Consider the following 24,341-nt stretch of genomic DNA (forward strand, 5'->3'; position numbering starts at 1 on the left):
GGGTAGCAGCATACGGACGCAAAGTAATTAGTTTCAGGTCGGCCTCTACGCATGCTGGTGTGTGCCATCGATCTGTTCTGCCTAGCCACGTCCATAGGACCATCATCACTTACTGCTTTCCTTAATGAGCAGCTCAAAAACATGAAGGAGCTTACGGTAAATCACAGGGGAGTATAAAGATATATTAAGTCCACTTCTATCCTAGATTGTTTTAGGGGAAAAAAAAAGTGCCCCTGAAATAAAAAGGTTTATATAAAATTCTAAGAAATAAGTCATGTTTTATCAAGAATGACCTAATATCTATTCTATCCTTTTGCTGTTTAAACTAGTCTCAAAAGCCCCCAAATTATGCAGATGAAAATTACGAACAGAATAAGTGTCACAATTCTGTAACCATCAAATAAATAAAAAGTGAGAAAGAAATGGGGGATGGGGCCATTACATTGGTATGAATGTTTGATGGGGAGATTTGTGAATCAGGTATTATAGGAGCGTTACCTAAAACTTGAATTGCTCACTTGAACTGGAATTCTAATCGGGATATCAGAATCTCAAAATAAATGATAAATCTGGGATATTATAAAGAATGTGGTGATTTTAATTAATTTGACATTCTTCTCATTCTCATCTTGAAATCCTAGTCAGAGTTTCAGGTTAGCTCTGACCAACATTCACCTACCTGATTTGTATGTTTAACTTATTAGGTAGTAAAGGTCCATTCTACTAGTTATTCTCTTTCTTAACTAAAACTCACTGCGAGGTACAGTAGTTGCTTCCCTCCTGGGTCCTCTTCCAGCTGCCTGATTGATATTATCATTGGTCACCTGGTGCCTTACCTTCCTACTTGTAGTATCTTCCTATTTGTAGTATCTTTATTTGCAGAATTCTTTCCTTATCTTTAGGCTAAAATCTGGAGACGCTTCAGGGAAGTGCTAGTAAATACAGACAAGAAGCACTGTAAATAGTATCTAAAGTTTTACCAATCATGGGAGAACATACTTCTCTGAGGAAGTCAACAAAATTCTAATTACATTCTAATTAAAATTAAAGGCATGTATCTCAGGATGCAGATCAAAGAACGTCAAGATGAATGAGCAGAAAAAGAACTGATACTAAGGGAAATTTTACGACTATGGGGGAAGGCACCCAAGACTTAAAACAGGAATTAAAGACATTGAGACACCGAGGGAGGGTGTTGCTTACATGCTCAGAGCTAGCGATGGATTAGGGAGTTTGCTTGACAATGAAATTTCATTCTAAACCAGTGCATGCTGTACATATAACGTATGGACTCAGATAAAAGGAGGAATGAGTTTCAGGATAACTAAAACTTGCTCCACCTAGTGGAGACTTCAGAGTTTTCCCTTATGCTCTCAGCAGTCTTGGTTCGATAGTGGAATAGCCATTATTAGGAATGCTTTGAGTGGGAGAAACAACACTAAAATCAACACCTCATAACAAAATGTAAGATGTTAGTAACCTTGTTATCAGAGCTTAAAATAACACGTAAAATCTGATGGTAAGAGTCTAAGAATAAAAACATAACAGAATAAAATATACGTGATTTTATAATTCTCTAGGAAAATCTCTGAAGAGATTTTTTAAAAAATATATAGGCATTTAAATAGTTATCTATGTGCAGAAACTCAGGAATACTGATGCAAGTTACTACAAAAGCCTCTATGTATTAGTGGAGGAAAAAACAAATCCTGAAGTACTCAAAACACATTTCTGTCCCTCACCTCCCCCCATTTTTGTTGGGATGGATAAATTCCTTAGCTTAAGTTTTATATCTCTGCCAATAGCAAGGTAAGTGTTTAATATGTGGTCATGTATCATACAGAAACGCTTGATGAGAATATGAAATATGAATTTGCATAGAACTCATTTAAACATTGCAAATAAGCTTCTAGTGGTCTCTCTTCTGTTCCCAGTGGAATTCCAACAGTGCCAATGGGTTGGGCACAGGATAGATGTGGGTTACACTGTGTTTCACTCAAAATCAGTTATGTTTACAGTACTCCTAAGCCCACAGACAAATTCCATATGCTTTTTGTTATTTCCTTCCAAAGTTTCAACACTGATGCCGAATGTTCAAATCAAATACGGATATTGCCAAATAATAGGGCACAATGGGAGGTTAGGTGGAAGAGGGATGGTTTATTAACTGTACGCAGGACAGGAAACTGACGAGCAACTGAATACAGAGATCTACTTAGCACACCTTTTCCTTCTTGCCCTTCAGACATATGATACAGTAACCAATATATCAAAGTAAAGCACATGTTGTTTACTTTTTTCAATCCATTTGAGTTAGTCTCACAATTCTTCTGATCCCAGAAAGTGAATCATGCCATGATTCAAAAGATCTGTCCTTCACATAAACCTAGGAGCACACATTTAAAAAATGATTTATTGTACATCTTTGCATTTCTTAAGGCATGAACAATGGCGTACAGATGGAACAGGTTCTGAGAAGCATCACGATGTCAAAAAAGCATCGTCTCTTTTGACAAGGCCAGCACAAGTACACCACATGAAACAGACACACTCGACATCTGAGCTGACTGCTGTGGCCCAGGAGCTCCTGCAACGAGGGCATGGCGCTTCCAGAAAAGGACCAAATGCGTGGTTCATATGTCATGTTGCTTTAAACTCTCTGGATCAGCTTTAAGCACCAGTTACAGTTTGTTTTTCTTTTTAGACTCTTCAGACCTTGGATTTTATATTCTGCTCCTTTTATTCTGCTTTTCGAGGAGGGTGTGGACTTTTTTACGGAATAGGGTTGCAGCAAAACAGAAAGGATCTGAAAGTGGTTAGGGGCCTTGTCTAATGCACTTCTGAAAGTCCATTATAAAGATGAATAGAAAAGCAAATGGTCGGTTTTCAGTCGACCCAGAAACCACGCAGAGCTCTAAGAAACATAATTGTGCATAGTTATTTATTCATTCAGAGCGTGTTATGTTGGCTAGCTCTATATTCCCAGTTTACCAAAGAACAGGGCTGTCTACTTTGCTAAACCCAGGGTCCTTTCGCAGCTCCCAGTAGGTGTCGTTAGAAACCCAGGCTTCTCTTTGATTGGCATCAATCACTTTTCTGTGAAAGTATAAAAATCAACATTAGACACAAATCTCATTCAGGTGACCTGCTAATTGGACCCTCTCCTGTAGATAAGACGTGTACATATAAGCAGTACTTGGTAAGCCAGTGAGCATCCTATCTGCTGATTGATGATTTGACTATTTTGACTAGAAATAAACTCACTTTTGTTGTGAAATGTTTGCAATGGAAGTGGGTAGGGTCATGGGGAGAGGGGCTAAGGGCGGGAATAAATCACCTCAAGGCAGGACTAAAAAGTGAAGTGGCCCAAACAGGGACTTCCCTGGTGGTCCAGTAATTAAGACTCCATGTTTCCGATGCAGAGGGTGCAGGTTCAATCCCTGGTTGGGGAAACTAAGATCCACGTGCAGCGTGGCCAAAAAAAAAAAAAAAAAGTGAAGTGGCCCAAACAAAGCATGTACAAACCTTGTAACTAGAAATTCAGACCCCAGACCCACAAGAATTTTCTCTGCTTCACCTGTGGGGAACACATGCAACCTCATTAGCTGTAAGAGCCTCCTCAGGGTCCACGCCCAATGAGGGCACTTTCAACATCTAAAGGGCAAGACTGCATTTCTGCTCTAGTGCAGCCAGGAGGTGGCAACTAGAAAGGGTATGAGGGTATTCTGAGCTGATCTGTCCTGGCTATGAAGGGCAACAGATGGATCTGGAAACTACAGCTTAGTCTGTGTGAAGTATCCTGCAAATAATCCTGTAATAATCACCCATGATCATACCACAGAAGGATCAAATCTGAACGGATATAAGCTCCATGTGATAGAAATAAAATTAAATACTAAGGAAGCCAGGATGACCTTGTGCGCAGTGGGGTCCCACCTTATCTCTGGGTGAGGGAGTGGGAACAAGTTTCTACCATTCGAAAGGGTGTAGCTGGAGGACAAAGAGCCTTCTGGGCAAGACCCTCACTCTCTATTGCTGTCCATGAAAGGAAAAGAGATGTCGAGGAAAATTTATTTTTATGGTTACAAACTTTTCACAAGACCAAAATCTGATTCAGTATTTTCACTGCCAAAACCAGTGATGAAAATCAGTTTAATTTTCCACCTCGAAGTTTCCTGGACATAAAACTATCCCTCATTTTCTTTTTACCTGGAGTTTTTCATTGCTTGTGGCAACCATTTGCAAAACGTAAAAACTGACTTACTTAAAAAATTTTGGTATATGTTCAAGGTTGTTTTCTTCCATGTATCGTCTTCGAGATCTCTGGAGTTCCTCTACTCTTTGCTTCTCTGCTGCTGCAGCTTCTAAACTTCCTTCTTCCAAAAATCTAAGCAGAAAGCAGTTTATCTTTTAATACGTTACCTTCTTCTCTGAGAACAAAATAATCTCATTTGCCTAAACTTAAATTCTGGTTGCTGTGAACATAACACAGTGAACAGTAATGCTCTGATTACGTCCCTTTGCCCCTTCCCCAGGCCATACTCTCTCTGTCTGCCATCAGCTAACATACTTTCTGTGTATGTGAACTGAATTATTGAATTCAGCAATAAAATGGGAGGAGTGAAAAGTAAGTGGTTGGCTTTGAAGACTTTTCTGTGCTGTCTAGGGTTCCACAACTTGAGATTTTCAGGTTGACTAGAGAGTCTGGGGTTAGGACATCATGAAGTCCCCGGTTGTGCTCCTTTTCCACGTTATCATAAAGCACTTGTTAAAGGCCACAGCATGGAGGATGGTACCTGACTGTTCTCCAGCTACTTTTAGAACAGATTGAGAGGGAAGGAGTTTTCCTGTTTTATTGGAGAGAGTAAAACTGATGAAAAAGGATAAGGTAACAGTTGGGGGAAACTACAAAAGGCCACAGAAAGGAAATGAATAGTAAATGAAATTCAGAAAGGGAATATTGAAATAGAATTGAGAAGAAAAAAGCAGACCCAATTGTGATTTGCAAATATTTAAATTCCAAAATGAGAGCAAAGAACAGGTATACAATATGATACACACTGTACAGGAAGCTTACTGATAAGTTTGAATGTCAAATAGTGAGACTGCATGTTCTAGAGAAAGAGGGGGGAATATGAGAGAACTAAATAGTAGAACATTCAATACTGGGAACATTTTGGCAGAAGACAGATGAAGCCACAAAGACACTGGGAACAGAAAATGATCTTGGATACAATTTGTATGACATATAGAATTTTTTTTTTTAATTAATTAATTAATTAATTTATTTTTGGCTGTGTTGGGTCTTTGTTTCTGTGCAAGGGCTTTCTCTAGTTGCGGCGAGCGGGGGCCACTCTTCATCACGGTGCACGGGCCTCTCACTGTCGCGGCCTCTCCCGTTGCGGAGCACAGGCTCCAGACGTGGAGGCTCAGTAGTTGTGGCTCACGGGCCTAGCCGCTCCGTGGCATGTGGGATCTTCCCAGACCGGGGCTCGAACCCGTGTCCCCTGCACTGGCAGGCGGATTCCCAACCACTGCGCCACCAGGGAAGCCCCTGACATATAGAATTCTTGTAAGAAGTAAAACTAATTCTGTAGGAATGGACAATATGAGTACAGAACAATGTTAAGAATAATTAAAAAAAAAAAAGAATCAGAAGGTATTAAAGGTACTGTATTTTGAGTATATCTCACACCCCAGGGGATCAAAAACACGTTGGGAAAACTCCACACTTTGACTCAAAGTATTTCTAGGTACCCCTGTATCTTATCCTCTTATTCTTCACTGAAATGGATAAAGGGGATCAACTGTATGGTGATGGATAGAAACGAAATTTTTGGTATACACAGGTATACAGGAGTAGAAATATATGCCGTGGAGCAACTAAGACCATGCACCACAACTACTGAGCCTGTGCTCTAGAGCCCGCGAGCCACAACTACTGAGCCCACGTGCCACAACTACTGAGGCCCGCGTGCCTAGAGCCCGTGCTCCGCAACGAGAGGAGCCACCGCAATAAGAAGCCCACGCATCGCAACGAAGAGTAGCCCCCACTCACCGCAACTAGAGAAAGCCCTGCGCGCAGCAACAAAGACCCAACACAGCCAAAACTAAAAAAAAAAAAAAAAAAAAAAAAAAAAAAAAAAGATAGTCCATGTTATAGAGTAATAGAACTATAGAAGTACAAACACTGAGGTGAGGAGTGATTGTGTGAAGAGTTCAATAATTTGCAGACCTTTGGTAAATTGGTGGGGGGGCACTTTTTGTTAAAAAACATCTGTGTTACCTTCTGCGGGGAACTTTTGTTGAGCTAATCTTCTATTATGATCATCCTCTGAATGCTCTTTACCTAGGTAGAAGACTCAGCTATTACTGAGTGAATAAGGGAATGAATGATTCAATGAATAAATAAATGATGGTGGCGAAAGTCTTGATGACTTCTGTAAGCACCATGCCATGACCTAGTGTTCATTTTAAATACCACTGCCCTGCTCACCTCTGATCTGGCCGGAATCGGGCATCTGTTGGTGGAAGGAGATCTTTTAGTACAGGATCTAACTCATTAAGCTCAATAGCGAACCTTGTGAAGCCATAGTAGAGCTCATAGTTGGTCGGCATGGAACCTGGAATGAGGCCAAGGAACCACTGTGAGAGGCAAAGAGGCTTACAGAACATGCAGAAGCTGACTTAACTCAGGTGCTTAATTAACACTCACATTAACATCAAATTTACAGTCATAAACATTAGATTACAATTTTTTTTAAAGGATTAATGATTATTTGCACACTTAATTTAAGACACTGGGTAAGTAATCAGTATCTTCACCCTCCTCTCAAATAACTTGAAGATCACCACTTTCCAATGTAAATGCTATTCTTATTCCCCGACGAGTTGGATATTACTGTTAATTTTGCAGTCATTGTTTAGATATACCCACATATACCCAGTATGGTTGCTCACTGTTCCTTCTTGTCTGTCTGACCTTTTATGTGGGATGATAAAGGTGCATCTTTTGGAAATTCATTTAGTGAGGATCTGTTCATGGTAAATATTGTTTTCTTTCTCTATAAATGTTGATATTTAATCATAGTTTTGAAAGAGGCCTCATTTCTTGAAATATCAAGTGCTCTTATTTTCAGAGTGTGTTAAGTCTTACTCTGCCTGGGTTCCTTTTGTGTTTTGTGATTTTTGACTGTGAGCTCTTGTCCCTTGGATCTTCATCTGTGGGAATTCTTAAGGCCTGGGATCAAGTTGTTTTTTCTTTTTTTTTCTGGCTGTGCTGCATGCCATGCAGGATCTTAGTTCCCCAACCAGGGATCGAACCTGCTCCCCCTGCACTGAAAGTGTGGAGTCTTAACCACTGGACCTCCAGGGAAGTCCCTACAAATTTTTTAAGTGAACTAAATTGGTTTTATTTTGTTAAATGGGAAACTTTATGTTGATGATCAGAACTGATAGATTCATATATTTAATAAAATCCAGCTTTTAAAATAAAACTTTGTACATACAGTAGTCTTCACTGGCTAATTTTTCTCTCAAATACCCAACTGGGTAACTAAGTGCTTGGGTGACTAACTATGAGCATTAAGATTTCACCAAAAAACACTTACAATTTACTTCCATTTAGAAAAGAAAAAGATTCAGATCTAAATTAATGTTTACTGGCACTTTCAAACTAAATTCGACAGCAGGATCTTTGTAGGCTCTGCTCATTAATGCGCTCCAAGCTCCTAGAACAAAGCCTGATGCTTAGTCAGTACTCAATACATAATTGCCAAATGAATGAACTAACCACTCTACCAGCAGGGATTTTAAATACTCATTGAGGAAACCAATAACTAATTTTAAAGTTAGGGATTAACTGACAGAATTCCAACGAAAATAAATGTCATGTGGAGTCTTGTTCCATTTGTACTTGATAGTCAATTATATGCTAGTGTATTACCAGAGCTCTCTTGATGTCTTTTATTAAATGTCAGCATATTGCAGCTCTTTGATGCTCAAGTAAAAAGATCACTTATTCTGGTTAAATTATTGAATTTGTGGATTATGGATGTTTGCAGGCTCTCCTTTGTTTTACTAAAACAGAGAATAAATAACACGAGTAGGGATTTGAGTTTGTATATTTCAATTATTCCAATAGTTTAATAAGTATACCTAGCTTTTGAAATGCGGTTATTACATTTAGAGAGATTTTACATGAAGCCCAATCTCTGACCACACGTCAGATTTGGTCTCAATTCTACAACTCCTTACTATCAAATATTGGAATTTATTTAACTTGTGGATTGAGTATAAATGTAAATATTATTGTCTTAAGCATCTATGTTTTTAATCTATTAAAAGAAAACATAAGGTGTACCGCATGGGATGATCTGACCTTCCCTACCTTCTGCCACTCATGGCGCCCCCCTGAGGCAGGACACTCATGCCGGTCTCACCTGGTCTCCAGATGCACTTGGCGGAAGGGGCCACACCGCAGTATAGCCCTTCATGCCACTTCCCAAACAGCCGGTGCACCACCTTCCCTTCCTGATCCATCACAACCCCCTGGACTTCATTCACATTGGAATTCCAATAATTCACCTGGAGAAACCAAACTCCAGTTAAAACACTCTATCTCTTTAATAACACCAATCCCTGTAATTTCCACGTGGAAAAATTTCTTAACCTTGAAGTTTCTCACGCAAACCATTTCCAGGCATCTATCTCAAAATGTTTTGCATGGAAGGGTGGCCATCTAAGTGTTAGCTGGCTTAACTTTTAAGAAAGGGATGACCCCACTCCATGTTAGAGCATGATAGCACAGCCCAGAGAAGGCTCAGTTTCTATCTTAACTGAATATTAATTTATAGTTTAGCAACTTCTTCCTCCCATTGTCCTGTCCTGAACTACCCTTGGCTCATGGATTTTAATGATTTTCAATTGGCAACACTGGAGAAACAGCTTGTAAAATAATTTTCATAGTAGCTGTAAATGACTAAATTTAATCAGGAACACCTTGTTCTAGCTCTCTTCCAGCCATGCTCTTCCCCAAGGGGTCAGAAGTCTGCGGGAATTTACCCATCTGGATCCCATGGCCCCTATTCTAGATCAGGCCCCAAGTATGCAGGACCCTAGAATTCCTTGTCCAAATGGCTCTAAGCGGGACTTCCCTGGTGACGCAGTGGTTAAGAATCCACCTGCCAATGCAGGGGACATGGATTTGAGCCCTGGTCCGGGAAGATCCCACATGCCATGGAGCAACTAAGTCTGTGTGCCATAACTACTGAGCCAGCGTTCTAGAGCCCGTGAGCCACAACTACTGAGCCCACGTGCCACAACTACTGATGCCCACGCGCCTAGAGCCCGTGCTCCGCAACAAGAGAAGCCACCGCAGTGAGAAGCCCGTGCACCGCAACGAAGAGTAGCCCCCTCTCGCCACAACTACAGGAAGCCCGCGTGCAGCAACCAAGACCCACCGCAGCCAAAAACAAAAAAAACCACAAATGGCTCTAAGCTTATTCCACAGCCTGCACAGGCTTTTCCTTGGATTTATCGTTAGGCCTGAGGGGTGGCCAAGGGTGGCTGTTTGAGGGGGTGTGGACTGGACTGCCTACACATGTGTTTGCAGCCCCCTGCAGCGCGGGGCAGAGCTGGGGGTGGGAAGCAAGTGGGGAAAGTTGTGGGCCAGCCTGGTTCTCCTGCGCTGCCAGGTTTCCAGCTCGGTGTTCCCAAGTGTCCAACCTGGACTTGCAGGTTTTGTCAAAAAAGGTACTTTTGTCAGCATGAAAGGATAGAACATATTTTATCTGACAGCTTGTGGGCTTGATTTACATACTTTAAATATTTACACATACGGTATGGGGACTGCCATTTGTACTCTTGCCCTGAGCTCTGCAAATATTAGGGGCAGGCCTAAATCGAAGTTTCTCCTAGCCTAGAAAACTAAGTGCGCGCAGCTACTGTCACGCACGACCCAGTCAGCGCAAATAGTGATCCTGGCTCTTCAGTTCTGAGCCACCTAATCAGTCTATAAGAAAAAAAGGAAAAAAGAAAAATATCTAACATCTTCTCTTGTTAATAAAGGTACTGCTTTTTGTTGAACTTAGTTAAGATTATATAATAATGGCAGAGTTGGATAAGCTTATAGGGACCGGAAGCTATCATCTCTATGCATCTTCAGAAAATGACAAGTGCGATATATTTAGTTCCCTAAAATAAGATCACTTGAATATGTTGTAATCAAGCGGAATATAAATAGAATATAAACCAGGAGACTTGTTATAGGCAAGAAGTACTCTCTGGAATTTTACTTAATGAACTGGCTGCTTAAAAAGAAAATTCTTTAAAAAGAATTTTTTTTTCCTCTTTCAAGATGGTGCCTTTGTTGACCTCTACACCGTCAGACGTCTGCATGCCCAGAGCAACTCCACCAGTTGGTTCTGCTTTCTTACCTAAAATGTCCCTAAGGATCAATGATACAGAACTAACTCACTTGCTGCTGCTTAAGGTAATTGTTTTATTTCTTCCTTAGGAAGCATTTTATGTATCTTTCCTTTGCTATTGTAAGATTATTTACCTTGACAAATGTGAGTTTGCAAATGCAAACACTGCTTTTGGTATTTCTAATGGTTACTTCTCCATAATGCTCTATCCATCTCCTCCCACTCAGGATGTTGTGTATGCACGTGGTGACCTTATTCCACACATAGCAATCTCCATACCTAGTGAAGAATACAGCACTGATTAAAAACAGTGAAGGTAACAAATAAATATTACTGTTTCTACCAATGAGAATGTTCTTTAGCCATAGCTTTCTTTCCCTTCATCTTTCTCTTATTTCTTTCTTGGAAGTTTCTATGTGGTCAAGGTCATTTATGACATGATTCATTCATTTAAGGAACATTTCAGTGCTTTCTATGGGCCAGGTGCTAAAGCTACCAAGTTGAATAGGGTCTGTTTCCTGCTCTCCTGGAGCCAATAGTACGGTAGGGATAGATGGACGCTTATAAGAGCACAGAGGAGTGTCCTTAGATCTGCCTGGAACGTGGGGCGAGCGGCAAGGAAGATTTTCTAGGGGAGGCTGGGTCTGGTCTAAGCTTGCAGGGTGGAGAGGAAGGTACTACAGGCTGGGAAAGGCAGAGACGAAGCCACAGAGGCCAGAAGGGCACAATGCATCCGGGGGCCTGTGTGTGGCACACTTCAGGTGAGTGGGTGTGACGGGAGGTAAGGTTGGAAAGGCGGGACAGGGCAGAGCAGCCAAGGCCCTCAATGAACCACCAGTGAGTCTGGATTTACCCTACAGGCAATGGGCCACTACAGTAGGGTCCTAGGGAGGAGACAGTAGGGTGTGCATTCAAGAAAGGCTACTCTGAGGACATTGTTTCATGCTGTGAGTTAAGGCCAAATATGTGAATAATTCTTTGGGAAAAGACTGACGAGCATAGATGGCATAAATCTAATACAAATTCTGGAGAGTAAGGTTACCGAGTTTCTGCCAAGGAAGGCGATGACAAAGTTTCTACTCACCTTTAAATTTGCACATTACATATATGTTCAAATAAAACAGTTTCAAAATAAAATGCTTCTGGGTTTCTAAAAAATTTGTGAATTGGTATGATGTAGGCACTATGGAAAACTCTCTTCCTCATGAGTTTGTAAATACTTAAAGTTTATTTTGTGGTTCTGGGAATTCCTCCCTCTCCCCATCATCCTCTATATTGAATCTACCAGCAAATTCTGTCATTCAAATAGACAAAAACAAAACAGAACAAAAATCAACCAAATGAAGAAAGAAAGAAAAACAATCAAGCCTTTGGCCTCAATGAAAACTTCAATTAATTTTAAGATGTACAAGCTATATCCTCTAGAAAACAACCATAAAAGGATTCTATCACTTCCTTAATGAACTAAACATTAAAAATAGTGCCTGGATCTAAGATGAACTCAAAAGTGAAAGTATAAATTATATAGAAAAGAAATGGCTAAAAAGAGCCATTTTAGTTTGCATTTTATTTTCATATAAAATGCAAACTAATGTGGTGACTGGGACAGGCGGGCGTTGACTGATGAATGCAGGATGTGAAGAGATAAAAAGGAAGCTTCGACACATCTGCTAAAGTTCTCATTAGCTTTTGTCGGGGCCCAGTCTCAAAACTTTGGTGAAGTTTACAGAAACATTGGCCATACAGGGAAATGGCCCCTTGGCACCTTCTAGAGCTTCAAATAGCCATTTATGATTTAAAAAAGCAGATAAGAGACCAAAAGGAAGATGAGCACAACCTACTTTGGAAGCATGGCATTCAGGGTTCCCACAGGCAGGATTTCCATCGACTTCCCCCAGAACTTGTTTTTCCATCTGATATCTAAACGACATAAGGCAGAGGACAAGAAATATACACTCCATATCTAATCATTTACTCTAGAAAAATGAACTTTTGTATTACACTTTATATTTTACAAAGGAAACTTTTGTAATCCCAACTGATTCTATAGTGTTGCTTTAATAAGACAAGTGCCTGAGGATGGCCCAAGGTGAGAAGATTAACTGTGAAACCCTCCCCCCCCCAATATCTATGTATATTTTTCCATAATATATGCTCTATATGTGTTTTCAACAAATAAATTGGTAAAGTCTTGGAATAACCTGTGTGTGTGTGTGTGTGTGCATATTCACATCCACACATACATAGACTCTACTCGGCGTTAACGTCTCCACAAATATTGTTTTAAGTTTTAACTAAATGGTGGAAATATTTTATATATATATATGTATATATGTGTGTATGTGTATGTGTGTGTGTGTATGATGTATAGAAAAAGTAATTGCAGATTGTGGTATGGCAGTACAATTGATTTATATACATATTTAAAGAGTTACACGACTTGGGAGAACAGTAAAAAAATAATGCCTCTAAACACAGATAGGTAAGATTTATGAGAAAGTGGGATTAACTTAATGAACATGTTCCCATGCTGGTTGTTAAGATACCACCCAGGGCCCAGCACTTCATCTCACATGATGGCTTTATGTTTTACTTGTGGTCACTCAGGTGTATCTGTGCATTTGTTAATAACTGCCCGGTCTCATTCTGATGAAATAAGGGAGCTTAGTGCTATCTCCACAAAATTTCTGACTCTTTGTTATGAACAAGAAATGATTTACTTTCTTAATCTGCAATAAAGTACAGTCACAGTGCTGCTCTATCATTTCATATCCTTTTTAGGTTGAGGAAGTACATGTGAGAAAAGTCATTCTGTGATCAGTGAAGTACCCTTTTGACCTCCCCTGAATGTGAGGGAACTATTCACACTTAATGGTAAATTTACATACATATTTTTTTCTTTCTAGAGGGGTTTTGAAACTTTTTATTCTAGGCGAGTTTGCAACATTCTAATCAAACAATGGGTATTGATTTAGTAGAGACTTCAATCCAAACCCCCAAGCCTCAATGAGTTAAAGACCAGAAATCACTGCAATGTATATATATCTAAATAGACTGTGACCACATATGACATGTTCTAGAGCCTTCTTTGAGGATTAAGATCTCTTGGCACACCCTCAAGAAGCAAGAAGCCAGCAGATACAACCTCCATGCTAAAGATGCAGACAATGAGTTGAATGAGGTAAAGGAATAGCCCTGAGCTGGCATGGTCAGCGTAGAGCTCTGCTGTCCCATAGGGCTTTGCTTCCTAAATAAATAATCCCATCTCCTAGATGACATGGTTCCATCTTTAAATCAGGAAATCTAATTTCTCAAACTGAACTCCACACCAACTACCAATATTCTCTGAGTTCTAAAAGTAGAAATCTAAACTGAGTACTTTGGAAACTAGAAACTTTCTCATAGGCTCATCAATTGGATTTTGAAGTGATAATTGAAACACAAACCTTGCCAAAACACAAAATTCTTGGATTCACAGTGACAGGCAGAAATGGGTGGATGATGGCTAACCTGGTAGTTAAAAACAAAAAATGACATCGGTGTTAGAACTTCCATAAATGATAATTTTTTACAACGTATATTGGCTACCCCCAAATAAAAACTACTCAACTCATCCATCTCTATTAGTGAATTCTTCTCAAAATGTGTAAGTAAATTACTGAATCTTTAACTTTTACAACTTCATGCTTAAACACATTTAGAGGTTGTAGTTATATAGATAGGCTAAGTGAATTTTCTGTTAACTAGTATTATAACCCACCTCAATCAGATGTTTATCAAAAAGCTATTTTCGTCATCAAACAGCACTCCTACAGTTTCTACACAGAAACTCACTGAGTCCAGTGGGACTTACCTGTTCTGAGAAAAAACGGAATCCTTTGTCCTCTCTAACGCATTCATAAGTCTCCCCAAGGACAGGGTTGAATGGCTTACTTCCTGCTCTGAAATACGTGGAGCAATATCCTGAAACTGCAAATGCAGCAAGAAGAACCTGTTAAAACATTTAAGAAAGGAAAATAATATAGGAGAGACTACTTCCAGGTCTGTTTGTCCCTTATTCCTCTAGATTTTATACACTCCCATCAGTGGGTGCTCATTTGATGGCATTTGCATTTTCTATTTTTTGCACAGACTCTTCATATACTCATAGGGAAAAACAAGATAATTGAAAATGAGGTTAAACTCTCTGCATGGGAACCAGCAGACAACTGAAGCCAAATATTCTTCATTCATCTGTCTGTCCAATTTCCCGAGTATCACGGAGTTCAAAGGTTCTGAAAGCCAGTGTATAGGTTATGCCATTTGCACAATCTTAGCAGGAGGGTTGTGGCTGGTGGTGCTTTTCAGAGGGCAGGTCAAGTTTTCCACAATCACATGGAGTAGAGGCCAGGGCAAAGAACAAACAGGAGGTTACTTTCTCAGACCTAAGTTCCTGAACAAATGGGCCCCCCTGGCATTCAGGAAAAGCTGATAAAGCAAGGCTAGGCATGTCTTAAACCTGTAAGGAGCGTGATACCTTTACATTCTAACTTTAGAACCACCCGGAACCAAGAATAAGTCACAAAGTGTGTATCTTTCAGTAGAGGTATCTGGATCCTTTTGGCCCTGCCTGGTTTATGCAAATGGATTCCTCTTACCTATGCGGTGAGACTATTAGGCAACAACCAAATATGCTATCATAATGAATTCTGCCTTAGCCCAGGTCTAGGGTTGGCAAATCTCCAAAGGGCGCTGCTCTGTTATTTATTACCATGCGCTCATAGGGACTGTCCGTTTCCGAAGCCTTGTCCAGAAGCTCACTATACTCCATTTCCTCGCAGAGGTGCTGCAGAGTATTGAGTGGCTCGTTTAGCTCCACAGGCATGGAGACTTTAGACAGGTCTTTACCAATGTTGTTCCTCAAGATATTCCATAGGTTAATGTTACTGGTGTCAGGACAGGGAGCTGGCAGGCGTGCTCGACGTCCGTTTCGGAAGGCTCCTCCTGTAAGCTCCCCGTTCAAGACTGGAAGAGGGAGAAAGAGGAGAATCACAGTGAAAGAGATCTTGCTTTTCTTATTTCCCAGAACCTGGGAGGGTAGGAACTTTTTCAAATAATTCTGATTGTGATACATTTCTTAAGCCTTCATTATACTCTCTCAAGAGGGAAGAGAATTATTGCAATACAAGGTTGCTGATAAATGCACAGAACATCAATGTATAGTTTTTTAAACAAAGTGTTAAATATACTCAAGTATTACACAATAAAAGACAAGTCAAACTTCTAAAAATTAAATATATTTAATATGAAGGACACAAAATTTTGGTTTACACAAGAACTAAACTTTTTTTTTCTTCTTTATGTCTTTTATTATTGTTATTATTATTTTCTAATTTTTGAATTTTATTTATTTTTTTATACAGCAGGTTCTTATTAGTCATCCAATTTATTCACATCAGTGTACACAAGTCAATCCCAATCGCCCAGTTCATCACACCCCCACCCCCACCCCGCCACTTTCCCCCCTTGGTGTCCATACGTTTGTTCTCTACATCTGTGTCTCAATTTCTGCCCTGCAAACCGGTTCATCTGTACCATTTTTCTAGGTTCTACATATATGCGTTAATATATGATATTTAAACTTTTTCTTTTAACCATCTGCCTAACAAAATTTTCAACCATTTACCTCACCAGATTATACGAATAAAAATTTATTGAACAATCAGCTGCAAAAGGAAAAATTAGCTACGGAGTCAAAATGATTGTTCATTGAATCATCAGCATTGTAACTTGGCATGTAGATAGAACCACCTGGAAGCTCAAAGGATGCATACTTTGCCGAGAAATGTTGTCTGCAACACTGGTGTTGTCTTCAGATATATTATCACTCACATCACTGATGTAAGACTCATCATCTGAAGCCTAAGGAAGTGAAGAACGTAGAAAGGATCAGAATTCTCATTCAGTCTTGAAAGTTCAGAAAAATCAAACAATGAAAAACAACAGGATATTGCCCAAATGAGAAGCAGAGGTCACAGTGGGAACTGTATGTGGCATATGTGCAATGAGGGTCTTCCGTGAGCCAGAATGTAGGATTGCCAGAAAGCAGCCCTATCTTTAAGTAGCTTTCTGTCTTAGTTGGGCTGAGACGCTGGGGGAGGCCAGTGCATAACCAGAAATGTTTCAATTCAACACAGTAAGAATGTGCAAAAAAGGAGGCCCTATGGATCCCCCTAGAGGAGTCAGGAGAGGCTGCCCTGAGGAAGTAATATTTGAACTGGGTGTTGGAGGATGCAGGAGTTGCCCAGTTGTTAGAAGGGGGAGAAGCACAAGAAGAAGGGATAGTGTGCAACGGCAAGGACCATGAGAGAAACATTTATCCTAGGAGTGCTAAGAAGTCGAGTGGCTGTAACAGAGGACAGGGCAAACGGGATGAGGTCTGACTGTGAAGGGCTTTTCATGTCAACATAAAGGGTTCACAATATAATCATATGAGTTATTAAATGCAAGGAAATGACAGAGTCATATTTAGTTCTCAGGAAGATACTCAGCAGCTTTCCCTAGGGAGGCCAGACAATAGGATCCTACATAGATCTGGGTAAGAAATACTGACCAATAACACTAAGATGGCCACAGCAAGGATCAAGTAGTAAAGCTGCATTTGGGAACCACATCTGAAGTATACGGACAAAATTTGGCAGATTATTTGGGGGCAGGGGAGAAGGATTTAGGGACAGAGAGAAATCGAGAATTAAGCCATTCTCTACATGAGAGAAACATGGAACTAAAATGGAACCAAAATTCACATAAGAATAAAATTAAGGGGCAGGGACTTCCTTGGTGGTCCAGTGGTTAAGACTCCGTGCTCCCAATGCAGGCGGCCCGGGTCTGATCCCTGGTCAGGGAACTAAGATCCCACATACTATAACTAAGCATGCGCACTGCAACTACTGAGCCCACGTGCTCTAGAGCCCGTATGCTGCAACTAGAGAAGCCCGCGCACCACAACGAAGGCCCAGCACAGACGAAATAAATTTTAAAAAAAAAGAATAAAATTAAGGGGCAATATATGTACTAAGGGGATTTAGAGACAGAGCAGATAAGAAAACAGAGAAGTACTGTAGAGCCATTCAGAGGAATGGGAAAACCAATGTTTCTACTATATGCAAGAAAACTGTTGATACTTATTTACTTTCTTCAAATGGAAACACGCTGTATTTTTTCTGAACATAAAAACAAAACATTCTTATCGTAAAAAATCAGAAATTACATGAAGCTAAACAGATGATATGAAAATCATCCATTCTATGACCTAAAAGAAATCACTTTCAACATTTCATAGGTACTACCCCCAATTTCAAAATGCCTATGTAAACACACTGATACGTTTATCTTTAGATACTGAAAAAGGGGATTGTTTTACAAACTATTTTATAGTGTTCTGAATATACTTCCATTCTTATAAATATAGCTCTTCATCCTTACTTGGAATGGCAACATATCTCATTAGACAGTTATGTAACACAAGGAATTTAACCAGCATTCACGTGGCTTCCAATTTTTTATTATTTATTGACAATACTTGGATGAACATCCTTGTAAACATATTTCTGTGAATCTGTCTGGCAATTTCATTAAGATTTATTCCCAGAAGCGAAATTGCTGGGTCAAATGAGTCACTTTTAGGCTTTAGCTGTATGTTGCCAAATTGCTCTCCTGGAAAATTGTACTGTATTTCTTTGTTCTCATCATCAGTATATGAGAGCATCCATCTCTCACACCCACTTAAACACTATACATTATCAATCTATATTAGTATGTATCTACCTAACACACATAAAAGATCTTTGGTTTGAATTTCATCTTTAGTGAAATTGCTGTCTTATCTTTCACACATTTTTTCAGCTTGTCATATTAAATTGCATTTTTTTCTAGTTTGCAGTTTATTTTTTTAATGTTGTTTATGCCACTCTTTTTTGGCCATGTAAAAGTTTGAAATTTGTATGTAATAAAAACCATCAGCCTTTGCCTTTAAGGTTTCTGGATTTATTGCTGATGTCTTTAATAGAGTTGGGGGGAGAATTCATATATTTAGGGAGACAGAGTTATACTCAGAATGATTTCACGTAAATGAATAATGATAGTTTTGCTTTTGCACCCTGAGCAATGCTATAAAGATGGTAAATTGAGAATAAAGTCTTTTTCTGATTTGTATTTTCCCACTGCAGCTGGCTTCCAGTTCTCATTGACTGCAACTAAATAGAAGGCTAAACCTTTAGACCCATGAAAGCCACATTCTAAACCTTGATAGAAATAAAAAGTAAATCAAACTCTTCCATGTGATTTCTCTGAAAAAAGCTAATCACATCCAATTATGTTAGAGAAGACAAATGCCTGCCTGAACCTAATTCATGGTGCGTGCATGTTTATTACATGAACATTTAGAAGCTATAAACAGTCTAGTCCTCTTCAATTTCTAATTTCACCCAAACTAATATATGATAGAAATGGTCCAATATCCATGCCCATGTAGAAAGTTCCGTGTAGAATATAAAAGAACTCTACAATGACAGTGGGCCCTGAATAAGATCTATATTATCGTATGTGTGAGCAGTAGCTAAGGCTGGGCAGTCTGGCTATGGTCCACTCATGTTATCCTGTATATAAAGTTAAGGCTCTGCCATATTATAATGAAACAATTAATATATATTTGTTTTCTCTCCCATGGTCAAGAAGTCTTGGAGCCAAATATTTCCCTTTAAGAGGTTTGGGATTCAAAAGAGTTCAGGAAATATTTTTTTCTAACTGCGACCAGGCATGCAGCATTGCAGAAACAAGTTTAAAAGTAGAGGCAAGGAAGTAGATCATTCTGGAAATAAGAAGAGCATTTTTTTAAAAAGAGGTTGCACATTCATTAAGTGAAGCACATAAAGATTTTTCTCTCAGTTATGGAAAATGTTAATGTAAGACAGTTAAGGCCCAGATGTTTCTCCAATTAATCATATGTAAGGAGCTATAAGCATTCTCTCCTTCATTCAGTTAGCAAATATTTACTGAGTTCCTGGTTCACCAGAATGTTCTAGTGCTGGGGACAGAGTGGTGAAATCTCTGCCCTCACTCTAGTGGGGGGAGACACACAAAAAACATACGAAATATATATTTTGTTGGATAGTGATAAGCATTATGGAAAAAAAAATCAGAAGGGAAGAGGCATGTGAAAGGTCAGGGGTGAGGGGAAATGGTAGCTCTACACTGTAGGTAGGGCATCCAGGGTAGGCTTCTCAGAAGGTGACTTTTGAGTAGACTGAAGCGAGTGAGCGATTTGACCGCGTGGCGCTGGAAGTGTTCAGCCAGGGTGGGCGGCAATGCAGAGGCCCAAGAGCCTTTGGCAGCTGTCATGTAGAATATGCAGTTGAGCCCATCCTGCAGCGGCTACTAGGATTCTCACATGTACAGTAAACCAACCAGGTGGGCTTGCCAAGTCTGTTGTCCAGAGACTCAAGGAGCCTTCTGGGGCCATCTCATCACAAGGGAACTTAGAAACTTGCGCAGATGAGGTTGCCTCAGGAACAAAGTCTTAGCCTAAGGGGAAGAGCAACCTTGAGAACATGGAGGTGCCTGTCACTTGGGTTTATCTCCTGGTCCAGCCTCTTCAAATACTTAAGACTGAGTGTTGTGATAAAGGGGAAAGATTTAAGTAAAACACACTTTATGAAAACCTGTAAGATACAGTCACAAAGAATAGATGTATAGCTTAGTTCTTTCCAGTGTGGGTTGTAGGAGAGAGTCACTTTCCTCATTTCAGCAAGGGACAAGGGGTGTCTGGAGCAAATTGACAACTGCAGGAAGCACTCCACTGGCCTCTGGAAGGCACCAGAAGAAGAGAGGTTGCAAGAAGCTGCAGCTGAGAGCAGAGACCAGATTATGAGTCTTTGTACGATAGCTAAGGAGTTTATATTGTCATCCTAAGGACACTGGGGAATAGGGACATCATCAGATTTGCATTGTGGAAAGATTAGCCAGGCTGCCCAGTGGAAAATGGATTCGAGGGGGCAATAAAGGAGGCAGGAAAATGAGTTATGGAGATTGACAGGGTAATTTAGGTGGGGAGCTGATGGAGGATTGAATTGCAGTAGCAGCAGTGAAGCTTTAGGAAAATGTATGTATCTGAGAGTATTTAGGTGACAGAAATTACAGAACCCGATGAGTAAATCAACATGGGTGGTGGGTGGTAGTGAAGGGAAATACTGAGGCAACTCAGGTATTTGATGTGAACACCTGGGGAGAAAAGCACTTAGAAAAGCAATATGAGAAGTATGGGTAAGTTTGAATTTTTCCCCTTGGGGTGTGTGTGTGTGCGTGTGTGTAAGGGGGCTGTTGATTAATTCACTTGGACATGCTGAATTAGACAGTCTGTGGAGCACCCAGGTGGCAATGTCTCACAGGCAGGTGGAACCTGAGCTGACTCTTGCTCTCTCTTTAGACCTGCTTTCTCCCTGAGCTGTAGACTTGAATATCCGAAAGGTTGCCAGATAACTCCACTGGAAGGTCTGATAAACTCACAATGCCTTAAAGTGAGTATATCATCTCCATGCGCCTCTGTCCTCTACTACCTTGCCCCTCTATCAGCCACTTGGTCCACTCTTTCACGGGGGTGGCACCACCATCTTGCTTGGACTCATGCATGTAACCTGCTTCACATCCTCTTCATTTCTGCATTGCCAGTGGCTGGTGCAAGTGGCAACTGGGTGCCCAGTTGAATGTGACCCCAAGAACTAGAAATAGGGAAATTAGGTTGCTCTCATAGGGGTATGCTATAAACTTATCAGATGATGGGTCAAAGCCCAGATAATGTATAGTTAAGTTTGTCTGCTTGAATAACGACAAAGAACTGGGTCAGCAATGGAAGCCCAGAAAAGGGAGAGTCAGAGAAAAAAATGCTGGTAGTGTGTAGAACTAGCATTAAACTAGTTCTCTGGCTTGTGAATGGGAGTTTCTGTGAATCTTTTAATGTATGACTTGGAATCTGAGAGGCAAGTGCCTAGCTTGATGTGGTAACAAATTCAGTACCTGATACAAGAATTCTGTTTTAGCTTTTCTCCATTAGAAAAGTGATGTGTTCATTCTTTCTTTCTATTTTCCACTTATTTTTGTTTCTAAAATCACTCATACTTCCAAACATCCAAAAAGAACTACTACTAATTGTCAGGATTTTTCCTTTCAATCTATTTTCTATGCATATGGAATTAACACTTAGCAACTATTTCATCTCCTTTTTGTAAAAATGCAGTACAGATCTGCAATCTCAAATGACAAAATTCTTAAACAACTGTGTGGGAAAGAGTTTTGGCTGCTTCTCCCATGCCAAAAAAGAAAAAAAAATTCTAAGTGTACTTGACTAAATTTCAGTAAAAGAATTTCTGCAACCTGACCAAGGAAGAGATTTCTTGTTTCCAAGACCTTGCCAAGATTCACGGGTATGACAAGCAATCCAATAAAGCTTTTATGGTAGCCAGTGGTAACCTCCAAAAATGATAATTAGCCAACTAGATATATGCTAGACATTATCCTTCTAAGTTCAAATTCTTGTCTCTGGCAAAGATGTGTATGGATGTGTGTGTGTGTGTGTCTGTATGTACAAACATGAATGGTAATTTTCTTATTTTCTCATGCTTAATACATTTATTAGATAGTCTCCTTCTATAAAGGAATCTGTTATCAACTATTTGTTAACCCTGAAATATGAACTGTACAGGTAAGTCAGAATAAATCTTGATTCTTTCTTTTTATTCATCAAATTTGTGACTATTGAGTTGGTGCCCAGAGTGTTAAGGGCTCAGTAAATGGAAACCATATAGTTTGCATGCTTTTGGTTTTGCTACTATTTGGACATCTTACTATAATATTAAAAAAAAAAAGTTCCACAGTCTTACTTTCTTTAACCCAAACTCATAGTCAGAAGCAGTTAGGGTTGATGCATCAAGGAACCTTACCTCATTCTCTGACGAGCTTGCAGAGAGGAGCACTTCTTGGGCATCGAAGAACTCAGAGACAGACTCCGACATGGAGAGGCGGCTCTCATTGGCTACTTGTTGTGACAGGGGGAGACTGACATGAATTTGCTCACCAGCCTACAGAAGAGAAAAGCATATGGTGTAATCGTTTTCTTCCCTGTAAGAATGGCTATTTGTTCAAATGAGACCATGACGTACTAGCCAGATTTCTAGAAAAATTCACACTATATGTTAAAAGAGTGGTGACCACAGCTAATTTTCACTTGCAACTGAGTAATGACCACTGCATAAGTTTCCTTCCAATATGCCTAAAGAATCCAAAAGGTGCAGGTGAAAGGTGAGTTGATTTTAAATCTGTGCTCAATTAATATTAAGTGGAATGTAACAGGTTGAGCCCCTACCCTGAATTGACTGTGGAGACAAGTTCCTTGTCATATGCTTAGGCTTGTCATTAACTAGCCATATTCTAACCAGTATACTACACCTCAAGCAGTATTTGTAGAAACCACTAGAGATATGCTAAGAAAACAGTATACAAGACTAATTTTTGAGACGGAATATATAAAAATCATTTTCCAGTTTGATCATGAATTTTATCCAATGAAACATATGATTAGAGTATTGAACCTTATTTCAAATTGTATTTTTATTCAGTAAGTAATAAATATTGTTTTCAAGGATACAATTTAAGTTTCAATCAGAAAAATATGTAAGAGAACTAAAATATATATATTCTAGTACACATTTCAAGTTGAAAAGAAGATTCAAACTGAGATTGTTGACTAATTTTTGAATGACAAAATTTTAGAAATACCTCTAGATTCTGGGCAGTTGAGTAGGCATATGTGTCATCAGAGATCATGGGACCCATGGAGGTGGATGGACGCGGGGTGGGTAACTTACATCAAAGAGAAGCTGTCTGGGGATGGTATTTCCTAAGCAGTTAGATGGCAGAACACTTGCACCCACAGATTTCTAGAAAAGTGTATATTTTTGGTGCAAATATGGCCTTAGTATTAGTTAAAACTCTCACCTTGTTACATGTATTACTGTTGAAAAGTATAAATTCTCATGGCTAAAATAATAATTTTATAAAGGATTATAAACAGAATTATACACTCAAGTTTAGCCCAAATACTGAATGTTCTCCTATCCGCTTACCATTTCTTCAAAAATTCTTCTGAAAAATGGAGTAATAGCACCTACCTCAGAGAGTTGTTGGGGGTGTGAAATGAGATGACATGTATAAACTGGGTTAGCACAATGCCAAGCACATAGTAAGCATTCACTTGACACCTGTTAATCATTAATTATTAGCATCATCATCAGTAGGAGCTGTAGCAGCACTAATAGTAGTATCTTAGCAAGGTCAGGTGACTTCTCTTCTTAGATAGGACTTTTAAAACAAACCTTAAGCAAACTTTTATTTAGCACCTTCTCAGCTAAAAGAGTTTGTTTCAACATTTCATGGGCCATTGATGATAAGAAATATTTCAAATGAAGAGTGAGAGAAAATTCACAAGCTGGAGTATATACAAACTAAATATTCAGTAGCATGAGATGAACACAGGAATAAATAAAAATAGACAACTGATCACCAAGAATCAATGATGTCAAGCTCATGTACATCCTTCACTCCAAAGAACACTGAACTGTCAGCAACACAATATTTATGCAGGGAATCATATCAGCAGTGAAAGAACTGTATAAAAATAAATAAAAATAGGCAGTAGATTTAGATGCTATAAAATAAGTACTCTACATCTATTAAAAATGAGTCTTACCTCATCAGGGCTAGGAATAATATTTACACTGACAACCTGATCACAAATAATAGATTCTGAATGTATTCTGTTCAACCGACTCCTTAGTTCAGCATTCTGGTTGAGTGCCTTAAAATAACAAAAACCGCATATGTAAT

The 24,341-nt window shown here is 39.5% G+C and overlaps 1 protein-coding gene across 4 annotated transcripts in view; it reads right to left on the reverse strand.

Moving 5' to 3' along the window:
• Nucleotides 1–2,395: 2,395 nt before the first annotated feature.
• The window catches only part of OSBPL6 (oxysterol binding protein like 6), a 213,312-nt gene continuing 191,366 nt past the window's right edge, over nt 2,396–24,341 (reverse strand). For 3 of the 4 annotated variants that reach the window (XM_068544857.1, XM_068544856.1, XM_068544855.1), the window contains 12 exons: nt 24,205–24,312; nt 22,400–22,537; nt 16,241–16,328; nt 15,178–15,431; nt 14,281–14,418; nt 13,874–13,937; nt 12,269–12,347; nt 10,562–10,706; nt 8,442–8,586; nt 6,497–6,623; nt 4,265–4,387; nt 2,396–3,096 (listed from right to left, as the gene is read on the reverse strand). In XM_068544857.1, coding sequence (XP_068400958.1) covers nt 2,988–3,096; nt 4,265–4,387; nt 6,497–6,623; nt 8,442–8,586; nt 10,562–10,706; nt 12,269–12,347; nt 13,874–13,937; nt 14,281–14,418; nt 15,178–15,431; nt 16,241–16,328; nt 22,400–22,537; nt 24,205–24,312 — 1,518 coding nt within the window. In that variant the 3' untranslated portion in view covers nt 2,396–2,987. The remainder of the gene's footprint in view (nt 3,097–4,264; nt 4,388–6,496; nt 6,624–8,441; nt 8,587–10,561; nt 10,707–12,268; nt 12,348–13,873; nt 13,938–14,280; nt 14,419–15,177; nt 15,432–16,240; nt 16,329–22,399; nt 22,538–24,204; nt 24,313–24,341) is intronic. The other variant, XM_068544858.1, reaches the window with a different exon arrangement.

This window comes from Eschrichtius robustus, chromosome 5, assembly GCF_028021215.1.
Source record: "Eschrichtius robustus isolate mEscRob2 chromosome 5, mEscRob2.pri, whole genome shotgun sequence".
NCBI classification, from domain to species: Eukaryota; Metazoa; Chordata; class Mammalia; order Artiodactyla; family Eschrichtiidae; genus Eschrichtius; species Eschrichtius robustus.